At 46.4% G+C, this 12,073-nt stretch overlaps 1 protein-coding gene across 6 annotated transcripts in view; it reads right to left on the minus strand.

The window, feature by feature from the left end:
- Positions 1-12,073, minus strand: part of MAPK8IP3 (mitogen-activated protein kinase 8 interacting protein 3) — a 729,083-nt gene that overhangs the window by 202,857 nt on the left and 514,153 nt on the right. For all 6 annotated transcript variants that reach the window (XM_069210571.1, XM_069210567.1, XM_069210566.1 and 3 more), the window contains exons 20-21: positions 7,122-7,311; positions 5,976-6,086 (exon numbers count right to left, since the gene is read on the minus strand). In XM_069210571.1, the coding sequence (XP_069066672.1) occupies positions 5,976-6,086; positions 7,122-7,311 (301 nt within the window). The remainder of the gene's footprint in view (positions 1-5,975; positions 6,087-7,121; positions 7,312-12,073) is intronic.

Genomic DNA, 12,073 nt, shown 5'->3' on the forward strand with positions numbered 1-12,073 from the left:
TTATGACAATATGCCAAAAGTATCTCAGTGAGTACCATCAGTATGAGGATAAGTTATATACACAAGTTATATGTACACAAATCAAAATTGGGTAAGTAATAGCAAGAAAAGTAATGCAAGCAGTGCAGAATTACAATAGATTGCAATAGGAACACATAGGTATCGGGGCAACACAAACCATATACTCCAAAAGTGGAATGCGAACCACGAATGGACCCCAAATCTATGTGAGCTTGTAGAGGGTCGCTGGGACTGTAAGAAAACAGTGAGGGTTAGAAAAATAGCCCACCCCAAGATCCTGAAAGGTAGGTGTAAAGTGCACCTACTACCCCCAGAGAGCACAGAAGTCGTGATAGGGGGATTCTGCAGAAAGAACAAACACCAGCAATGCAACAACAGTGGGTTTCCGGACCTGAGTACCTGTAAGACAAGGGGACCAAGTCCAATAGTCGCGATAGTGTTGAGAGTGGGCAGGAGCCCAGGAAATGCCAGCTGAGGGTGCAAGGAAGCTGCCACCTGTTGGAAGAAGCTTGGAGTTCTGCAAGAAAGAAGAGGACTAGGAACTTCTCCTTTGGAGGATGGATGTCCCACGTCGCGATGAAGCTTGCAGATGTGTTCCCACGCAGAAAGACCGCAAACAAGCCTTGCTAGCTGCGAGAGTCAGGATAGAGGTTTTGGGTGCTGCTGTGGCCCAGGAGGGAGCAGGATAGCGCCACTTGGAGGAGGAGACAGAGAGGGCGCCCAGCAACTCAGGGAGCCCTCACAGAAGCAGGCAGCACCCGCAGAAGAACCTAAACAGGCACTTGGAAGAAAAGTGAACCGGAGTCCACCCGAAGTCACAAAAGGGAGTCCCACGACGCCGGAGGACAACTCAGAAGGTTGTGCACTGCAGGAAGGAGTGTCGGGGACCCAGGCTTGGCTGTGCACGAAGGAAATCCTGGAAGAGTGCACAGGAGCCGGAGCAGCTGCAAATCACGCGGTACCCAGCAATGCAGTCTAGCGTGGGGAGGCAAGGACTTACCTCCACCAAACTTGGACTGAAGAGTCACTGGACTGTGGGAGTCACTTGGACAGAGCTGCTGAGTTCCAGGGACCACGCTCGTCGTGCTGAGAGGGGACCCAGAGGACCAGTGATGCACTCTTTTGGTGCCTGCGGTTGCAGGGGGAAGATTCCGTCGACCCACAGGAGATTTCTTCAGAGCTCCTGGTGCAGAGAGGAGGCAGGCTACCCCCAGAGCATGCACCACCTGGAAACAGTTGAGAAAGCCGGCAGGATGAAGCGATACAAGGTAGCGAGTAGTCGTCTTGCTACTTTGTTGTGGTTTTGCAGGCGTCCTGAGCAGTCAGCGGTCGATCCTTTGGTAGAAGGTGAAGAGGGAGATGCAGAGGAACTCTGATGAGCTCTTGCATTCGTTATCTGGTGAGATCCCCAAAGCAGAGACCCTAAATATCCAGAAAAGGAGGTTTGGCTACCTAGGAAGGAGGACTGACTATCAAGAGAGGTAAGAGCCTATCAGAAGGAGCCTCTGACGTCACCTGCTGGCACTGGCCACTCAGAGCAGTCCAGTGTGCCACAGACACCTCTGTTTCCAAGATGGCAGAGGTCTGGGACACACTGGAGGAGCTCTGGGCACCTCCCCTGGGAGGTGCAGGTCAGGGGAGTGGACACTCCCCTTTCCTTTGTCCAGTTTCGCGCCAGAGCAGGGCTGGGGGATCCCTGAACCAGTGTAGACTGGCTTATGCAGAGATGGGCACCATCTGTGCCCATCAAAGTATTTCCAGAGGCTGGGGGAGGCTAGTCCTCCCCAGCCTTCACACCTATTTCCAAAGGGAGAGGGTGTTACACCCTCTCTCAGAGGAAGTCCTTTGTTCTGCCTTCCTGGGCCAGGGCTGCCTGGACCCCAGGAGGGCAGAAACCTGTCTGAGGGGTTGGAAGCAGCAGCAGCTACAGTGGAGACCCTGGAAAGACAGTTTGGCAGTACCCGGGTTCTGTGCTAGAGACCCGGGGGATCATTGAATTGTCCCCCCAATGCCAGAATGGCATTGGGGTGACAATTCCATGATCTTAGACATGTTATATGGCCATGTTCGGAGTTACCATTGTGACGCTGTACATAGGTAGTGACCTATGTACAGTGCACGCGTGTAATGGTGTCCCCGCACTCACAAAGTCCGGGGAATTGGCCCTGAACGATGTGGGTGCACCTTGGCTAGTGCCAGGGTGCCCACACACTAAGTAACTTTGCACCCAACCTTCACCAGGTGAAGGTTAGACATATAGGTGACTTATAAGTTACTTAAGTGCAGTGGTAAGTGGCTGTGAAATAATGTGGGCATTATTTCACACAGGCTGGAGTGGCAGGCCTGTGTAAGAATTGTCAGAGCTCCCTATGGGCGGCAAAAGAAATGCTGCAGCCCATAGGGATCTCCTGGAACCCCAATAGCCTGGGTACCTCAGTACCATATACTAGGGAATTATATGGGTGTACCAGTATGCCAATGTGAATTGGTAAATTTAGTCACTAGCCTGTTAGTGACAAATTTAGAAGTAAAAGAGAGAGCATAACCACTGAGGTTCTGATTATCAGAGCCTCAGTGAGACAGTTAGGCATCACACAGGGAACACATATAGGCCACAAACTTATGAGCACTGGGGTCCTGGCTAGCAGGTTCCAGTGACACATAACAAACATACTGACAACATAGGGTTTTCACTATGAGCACTGGGCCCTGGCTAGCAGGATCCCAGTGAGACAGTGAAAACACCCTGACATATACTCACAAACAGGCCAAAAGTGGGGGTACCAAGGCTAGAAGGAGGCTACTTTCTCACAATGGTGGCACGCCACTTAGGTAGCCATGAAAGAATCGAAAGGCAGACTGGGAAAGAGGCGTAAGTGAGAGGCCAAAGGACTTGGCAGTAGACCGAGGGTCCTTAATGCGCTCCAGTGCCGAGTCTGACTTCTCTCCACAAAGACGAGTCAAGTTGAAGGGCATGATCATGAGGTTGGTCTAAACATCCCCCGAAAAGTCAAATGTTCTCAGCCAGGTGTGGTGCCTCAAGGGCAATGTTGATGAAACTGCTCTGCCCAGCGAGTCAGTCGTGTTCAATCCACACCTAATGTTGAACTTTGCTGCATGTCTCCCATCTTTCATTGCTTAGGAGAGGATGGCCTGTGTCTCCTCTGGGATCTGTGGCAGCACTTGCGCAACCATATCCTACAGCTCAAAAGGCATGTAATGTTCACTAATCACAATGATAGGCTGGGAGAAGAAAAAATCTTCTTTACCAAAGTATCCAGCCTTTTGGATTCCCTGTCCGGGGGAGTGGCAAGAAATGCGTCATGGGAAGTTGAGGCCTGGACCACCAGGCTCTCAGGTGTGGGGTGCTGGCTGAGGAAAGGGTCACCTAGGGCAGGGCGATGGCGGTGGGCAATTGTCCTGCTCACAGGAGCCCCTGTGCTGAGCTTGGACCAGGTTCCCGGCAGGACATCAGTCAGTGCTTCATTGAAGGGGAGAAGGGGTTCCGAAGAGGAAGCTCCAGGCTGAAGCACTTTTGTCAAAAGATTAGTCTTGACCACCACTGAGGGAAGCTCGAGGACTTCCGCTGCTCTCTTCACCATCATTGTATAAGATGCTCCCTCCTCCATAACCACGGTAGGAGGAGAAAGCAAACTGGTATCTGGAGATGTGTCCAGTCCACTGGCATCTCCAAGTTCCCCATACCAGTCCAAAGATGTACCTAATTGGTATTCTAAAGAGTCCAGTGGCCCCTTCAATTCCTCCCCTAAGCCTGGCTGCTCTGACAAATGCTCAAGGAATGACCTAGGATCAATGGGCCCTGCTGGCACCAGAGTCAACGTTGATCAACGCTGGATCAGGTGAAGTCGAAGCATGCTTCAACTTCTTGTGCTTCTTGTGTCTCTTCCCCAAGTGTTGTGATGACACGCAGTGGTACGAAGAGGACCTGGGGCTCCTGGAGAGGTTCCACAACCTTCTCCTTGAGCAGGACCGTGACCTCCGAGGAGTCACGTTCAGTGGTGTTGACTGCTGGGCTGCATGCAGCTTTAGGGACCATTCTCTCAAAGCCTTTGACACCATGGCCAGGCAGTCCAAGCACGACTTGGAGTCATGGTCGCCCTCCAGGCACCACAAACAGAACAAATGGGGGTCTGTTACCGATATGGCGTGGTGACAGGCACCACATGGCTTGAAACCTGCCTTCCTAGAAGACATCCTCGATCCACTTAAAAAAATAGCCAACAAACAGTATAAGAAAAAACTGTCAAAAAGAGGCAGAGGGATTGCTCTTCTATAGATCATTGCTAACTGGTGCGGAAAGAAAAGAACTGATGTCTGCCTACCTGGGTGGTGCCTATATAGGTAACCACAATGTTACTTCTGGTGCTGCCGATGATGCCGCGCAGAACCGAACGAAGCCACCCGATGGTGTACAGAGTTACTCTTCTGGATCTAGTCTGACACCTGGGAAAATCAAAGGTAAGGAATCTGCAGCTAGAAGTCTCTATCAGATTGGGTGCTATGGAGAGGGTCACCATCAACCTAAATATATACAGCAAGAAACACATATAGTAACAGAGGGCAAGACCACCAGATATTGCCTGCCACCCAACCCCAGACTCACATTTCATTATCCTTCAAAACAAAGATCTCTTATATGTGAGCCAGGGACTGTAAGCTCTCTTAGAGATCTTTATCCGGTTTCATTAGTACCACTACTATCCCTTTTCATGGTAGGAAGAAGCCACTCCTCAGATGTGGAGAGTAATACAGGTCTAGAAGCTGTTGTAGAAAGAAGTCCTTAAATGTGGCATAACTCCTGTATGGGTTTGCTCCTGCCCAGAAAAGTCTCTTCTAACACAGTTGCAATAAACGAGCCTACCAATCCATCCCCCTAGTCAGGTGTCAGTCTAGGAAGACATACTTCAGCCAAGAAATTGTCACCTGGTCCATAAGCAGGACAAAGTACTGCAAACAGAGAAGTGAATAATACTTCACAAAATAGTGCTAACATTAGTGCAAGCTATTATTCCATCACCCTTTTTCAGGGAAATCAACTCTTGGTTATTTGAGTAGCAGTATAGCTGCTCCCTCCATTATTTTGAAAGCTTAGCATCCTACGTTCCAGTAAAGTGAATTCCTGTAAGAAAGGAAGGTGAACACTCTATAGTTCAGGTATGCTAGAACCCTCTGCCATTGTGCTGGCCACCATCCCCTGACATTCCATATCAGGAAGGTGCATTTTCATAGCTGCCCTCAATTCTTTCAAAACGCTTCCTCTGTGAGACCATCACTCTGCTTCTCTCTACAACTTAGGCCCTCATTCCAGACCACTCTGCTTCTCTCTACAACTTAGGCCCTCATTCCAGACCACTCTGCTTCTCTCTACAACTTAGGCCCTCATTCCAGACCACTCTGCTTCTCTCTACAACTTAGGCCCTCATTCCAGACCACTCTGCTTCTCTCTAAAACTTAGGCCCTCATTCCAGACTGCGCTCACACCTGGGTCGTTGAGGTGGCATAAAAGTTAAAATCACAATCTCAGCACTGTATTTGGGTGAGCAAAACTGAAAAAGGGCAAATACCTCCAGCCAGCTGCAGTGCGTCTGACATATCGAATAAACCACAATAAAGCATTACTAGACCTGGACAGGGAACCCATCCCAGAGAATGGGGTTGAAGAGTAATCGACCCATTGCTGGTTTACAAAATTAACCCTAACTTGAGATTCCCCCTTGGGCATGTCAATATCCCTTTCCATTTTACAACAAAACCTCAACCTATACATAAAATAGAGTTTTATTGTTGTACACTCTCCACAACGCCCCTACCCTGCAATCCAACCCAATTACAACAGTGTCCAAAAAGGCCCATCCAATAATACAATAAATCTCAACATTAATAATATGACTGACGGAGCAACAATCACAAAACAGTAGATGAGAGCACCATACCATCCATTCTGCGTCCCAAGCCACATGGTGGGTGATGAACTGGTGACCTCCCCATTTGTCTCGGTCTCTGGCTGCGTCGTACTTGGCTCGGTCTTTTGCTGACCATTGTCACTATGTGGAGAAAAACATTTTAGATACATTGGTAACAACATCACGTAATGATCGCCAGACCCCCATATCCTACAACTCTCCACACAACAGAGTCTTGGGCCTTATTATATCATCATGTGACACTAAAATCACTCCAGTGTGACTGCAAACGGCCTTTCTGCATTCTGCGTTCTTGAATTCAATACTGTTGCTGTCAGGCAGGTTCAAGAATTTACCATTCTTTCTTTGAAAAACTGTTTATTATAATCTACAGCCACCTGCAGCAAATCTTATCTCGTCTTCCCTAGAGTACTCTAAAATCCTTCCATTATTTTGTTGCCCTCTTTGTTCCCCTCTCCATTTAAGTCCTTACCTCAGCTTTGACAGACCTTTGTGGGAAATATTTTAACGTATTGGTAGCTTCATATTAACTGAAAACAGAAATGAGACCTCCACAAATGGACACAATGCCCTCAGTGTGACTATGGTGTGTACAGTGATGACAAACTCCTTTCTTTCTGTTAGTCGTATTGCTTCCTTGGCAGCACAGCATTTTCACTGTTCTTTGCACTACTGTTTCATGCTTTTTGGAAACACTGAAGCCGGAAGATGAAATCCTTATGATATTTCTTTTCTGTCTCATCACCTGCGGTCCTCTCTTCGCATCCAGCACTGCTGCCCATTGTTGTTCTCTCCAGGTACCCGGCCATGCAGCAGTTAGCAACATCTGACTGAAGCTGACAGCATCACCCTTTCCCTATATTCCTCTTTATTTTGTCTACTTCCCTGGGGAATCTCTGGCAGCTGACATCAACCTATCTATTGCATCCTCTCTTGCAAGAAAGTACCAATCAGGTCATTTTTTCTGTGATCCTTATTCATTTCACTGCTGTACGTGCAGTTGCATGCTCTCTGCTACACCAATCTTATCCCCGTTGGGAAACTACCCCCACACACTGGCAGTGAATGCTTTTGCCGCCCTCTTGTGAGGTGACACACATCTCCCCCATTTCGTGAATCTGAATAGCAGAGCATTGAGAAAGGACTGCACTGTACCTGCCGGGTTTACCATTCACGGACTGTGCAGGAACTGGATCTGTGAACACGTGCTCTGTGAGGGGACCAGGCCGGACCTGTGCCACCTCGGTCTCATTGGCTGTGCTCTCTGGTACCTCCGTAGCTTCTGTAGCCTCTTCCGCTGATTGAGACGGGTGATGCTTCCCATTAGGAACAGTGGACACCTCACCTGGGAATGAAAGTAAAGAAAACATGGAGGGACTGAGGGCAGTTAAAGTAAGAGCCCGAGGTATTAATAAGCTGCAGCACCAGACCCTGGACTATTCCGTAGTGAGTCAATGTACATACCACCTTCCCTTCACGTGCCGCTCAACATTAGTTACATTTTTATTGGCTAATGGAAAAGAGGAAAATATTTTCCTGATAGCACGTGAATTTCTCTTGAGAGCAATCAGGTATCACAATATTGCTTTTGTGCTTATGTTATTCACACAATATTATTTATTTACAATGATTTGAGAAGCGTCCAGAAGGAAGGGGTCACAACTGCACAATCTTTTCGGAATGTATTCTTTTCAAGGATTTATCATATTTATGCTGAACTAGGAAAGTCGGAAGGGTTTCCCTGTGCCCATGTAGAGAGACATTATTAAAAACAGTCTCATCGAGTGGGTCATTCTTACCAGGAGCAGTGAGAAGAGAAAGACCTAGTGTTGTTCAAGGAGACGTGAAACTCGGACAACGACTGATCCAGTTTGATACAAATCTGCAGTGATCACAGAATTTGCCATTTCATTATCCTCTTCAAAGATGGCTTTATCAAAGAACTGCACTTGGTGGAAAGAGGAGTACCTGAAGGTGAGAGAAGTAGTAGGTGGGTGGGCATATGGCTTTATTAAACCCCTATAAATCGAGTTCGACATCAGTGTCTTTATCCACAATGGGGTGAGCCCATTCCGACTGTACCTGAATGCTCCGTGGATGGCAGTCACCTCCTAATTGTTAAGAAATATTCCCCTGAGCGAGCCCCTTCCTATCTTCCATAATCATTAGAGGGGATTGGCATCTCTCTGGACTGTGGCTAGAAGAATTACATATCTGTAATCCTTCAGTTCTGAGAGTTATGATGTAGACTGTTTCCACCATTTTGATAGACCATGCTGACTGACACAGATCTTTGAAACAGATGCCATCGTGATGGCTTTGAGGGCTATTGTGACAACAGAACGGCTCAGTGATGGTACTGAAAGGCATACAGAAGGGCATATACATCGAGGAGGGCGATTTGTAGGGTAGCCAGCTACAACACATTTATATGGCAAAGGTCATCATTTTAAATAGGTGCAATAGCAGTAAAACAAACAAGATGGTTAGTGCTAAGAGAATTTATGAATTTTAAGAGAAGAAGCTTTGAGGGACTGTCACCTCAAAACAGACATTAAGATCCACACACTACTGATAAACAAATGTGTGGGGAATTGCACAAGAGGCAGCCTTATGAACCTAAGTAAACCTGTCTGACAAAGGCACTGCTAGCAGCTGTGAACCTTGCAGAGACTGTCCTGATGATGGAGAGCACTGTAATCTTATGAAAACGCCAAATGTCCACATAGAGCTAAAGTAAATTCTATACTTTGTCAAAGAATACTAAAATCAAAAGCCCAGAAAGTTAGTTGGACGTTCTTACAGGCCTCAAATAAAGTGTTCTTACAGCATCACATTTGCACATTTATTCTACCTGCATTAGATGCGTAAAACATTTTGCAAACATATACAATGAATTACGAAGATACATTTTTTAGTACTGGTATTTTTAAAACATGTAGAACATCCAAATAGAAACACTGTTTTGTATTTCAGAGAGTGAATAATAACTGTTCCAAACGTTCGATATTTTAAACGTGAACTCTATAAGGGTGACTTGCTTCTTGAAAATTTTGAAAAATAGTTGGTTCAACGCTTTCATACACTCTAGAGAACAAATAGGTTTCTCCACTCTTTCGTCGCCAATGTTTTTTCAAAGGAATGAAGGTGCATTCTAGAGAGTGTCCCTTAACTTAATCTCCGAAACAAACTCGCTCTGATGTGCGCTGCTGAGTGAGGGAACCTGGTACCACCTGATGGGGGAGGTTGCCTGTCAGTACGGAGAAGGGAGGCAGGATTGCGAGAATGCATTGGAAGGAATGCACAAGGGAATCTGTCAAGAGAGGAGATTGTGTCTATGTGGATCAAACATGTGGAAAAGTGGGAGCGACAGCAATGGACATTTATGCGGGCTTGCAGGCAGTGTAAACTGGAATACTTGAGTGGCAAAGGAATTGGACACATGGGAGGAGGCAGGAGCTAACAGGAGATGGATGGGAACGGAAACACTGAGACACATAGCAGCCCAGGAAGATCGAACAGGCAGATAGGAAGAATGGGCAATAGGACCATGGCCAGTGCAACTGGCTGTAGCTCAGGCCAAGCAATAGGCAGATATCCTGAGATCATGGCAACAGATTAACATCCCCTTTAAAAGTTCAGAAATTCGGTCAGTAGTTTTCCTTTCCGCATGTCTATGGGCTTCAAACCTCAGCCAGAAAAAGCGGAAAATATGCCATATTCATGGCTGACTGAGTAGCAGATGTTTATTTGCAAAAGTGAATGTATCCACTAGGGGAGGAACAATTTTGGTGAAGAAACAACCTTTTCGAATATCCTCCAATATTTGTCATGCTGACCGAATTTTCATCAACAAATGTGAGCAGAGAAAGTGTACCCCCAAAGTGAGGATAATAATCAGTGCTCATGTACTAGTCTCCCCAACATGATAGAAATGTTAATTACAATCTAACTATGTGAAAGAAGGCATTCTACAGTGGTGGGCTTCATAGAGTTAACTTTGAAGGACAGGGCGATGGCCATTACCCTTAAATGGGCATCTGATCCACCACCATGTATAAGGAGTTAACTCTACACCTTCTCATGTTATGTTAATTTAGCTTATATCATGCACGAATCACCCCGGAAGGGGTATCTCAGCACTGAGCGCCTTACAGACCACAGGCTGCGAATACAGAAAAATACAGAAAATGAAAACAATACAGTCTTCGGCACTTTCCTAAATTTGATGTGATCTGGGCACTGGCAAATATGTAAAGGAAGAGCATTTCAGTGCAAGGGGGCTAGGTAGGAGAAGGACCTGCCCCTGATCAAGATGTTGTGATCCGTCAGGGTTTAGTAAGCACTGTTTATCACTGGAAAATAAGGCTCTTACTAGATGATAGAGAGTGAACTTAGGAGATAAATAACATGGCCATTTCTCGATAAGTGACGTGTGAGACAGAACATTTAAAAAAGAATCCTCTTCGGGGGAGGCAACCAGTGAAGAGAGCGTACTAGGGGAGAGGTTGCTGTCCTCGTCTGAAGATTATAGTTGAGGTGCACAGAAGTATTCTGTACAATTTGTAATTTAGATAGTAAAGTCTCATTTATGGAAACCAGTAACACATTTCCATAATTCAAACTGCTTATGACCAGTGCCTGAACTACTGTTTTTCTTAATGACAGTGGAAGGAGCAGAAAACCCCTCTCAACAGTCGCAACATGTGAAAACAGATCCCAACAGTACTAAGAACTTGCTCTTTCATTCTGAGAGACTGGTCCAGGCAAACACCCAGGTTCCTAACAATCCTGTTTGGGGCTTGGGGCAGTACCAAGTTCAGAAGGCCACCAGTTGGGAGCCCAAAGCTATTAGTCCTTCTTAAATAGCAAAATCACGGTTTTGCTGGCATTCAGCTGGAGACAACTGTCGGTCATCCAAGCAGCAATGGCTCTCAATCCTGATGCAAAACACTCTTTAACACAACTCAAATCCTTAACAAAGAAGCTTATAGTAACTGTGTGTCATCCACATTGGAGTGTAATTTGAAGCCAAATGCTTTAACAATCTTGGCAAGGGGTGCCACATAAATGTTAAACAGTGTAGGGCTGAGGCACGAGCCTTGTGGCACCCCTTTGTTAGAGATTTAAAAGAACCTAGGGTGATAGTCTGTTTTCTATTAGTGAGAAAATCCTCAAACCACTGTAGGGCTGTACCATGGATTCCAATCTCCCTTAGCCTTTAGAGCAGTCTGGAGCAGTGTCGAAAGCTGCAGATAGGTCTAGCAGCATGAGCAAAACTGGACTTCTTGCATCAAGGGAGCATCTTATGTAATCATTGACAGCCACTAGGGCTGTTTCCATGCTGGCAAGGTGGTTAGATAGAGATGCTGAAATCTTAGGTGGGCAGGCGTCAAGGGGGGGCATCAAGCTTTAGCTGAGGACAATGGATTAGATCAGATGTAAAGCAGTGAAAGTATCCAAACTAGCAACACAGCTGACAATCAGTCCATTAGAGTTAGACTGATTGTTCACTGCAGCCTCTGTATTGGAAAAGTCTAAATAAATCCATTAATTTTGTCTTCAAAGTAGTTAGGTAAGGAATCACATAGTTCTTGAGATGCATGAATGCTTTGTGCACAGGCCAAGAGGATTAATGAAAGAGTTTAGAACTTTAAATGGGACTCATTTACAAGGCCCTAGTGGCACACTGCACCACCTGAGCGTCATGTTTTTTTAAGCTCTAGCAGCACAGTGTGCCGGCCCATATTTACAAGGGCACGCAAAGCCACCTTGTGTGGCTTTTAATGGCCCTGTACATATGGTCCCCTTTCACGCATAACACTGCACGAAAGGGGTGTTCCATGGATGATGCTGTGGGTGTTCCCTACGCAACACCAATGGAACCAGACGGAATCAGACTAATTCCCAGATTTACAAGTCTGGGAATGCATCAGATTCCTATGCCACCTGAGGGATGGCGTTAAATTGGCGCAATGGGAAGAAATAACATTATTTCTTCAAGTGATTTCCTCTTTCACGAAAGAGGAAAATGCCATTAATTGTCCCTTCCTACACATAAACAATCATCCACGCAGCGCAGGCACCCTTGCACCATGGTGCAAGGG

The sequence above is a fragment of the Pleurodeles waltl genome, chromosome 10 (genome assembly GCF_031143425.1).
Source record: "Pleurodeles waltl isolate 20211129_DDA chromosome 10, aPleWal1.hap1.20221129, whole genome shotgun sequence".
Taxonomy (NCBI): domain Eukaryota; kingdom Metazoa; phylum Chordata; class Amphibia; order Caudata; family Salamandridae; genus Pleurodeles; species Pleurodeles waltl.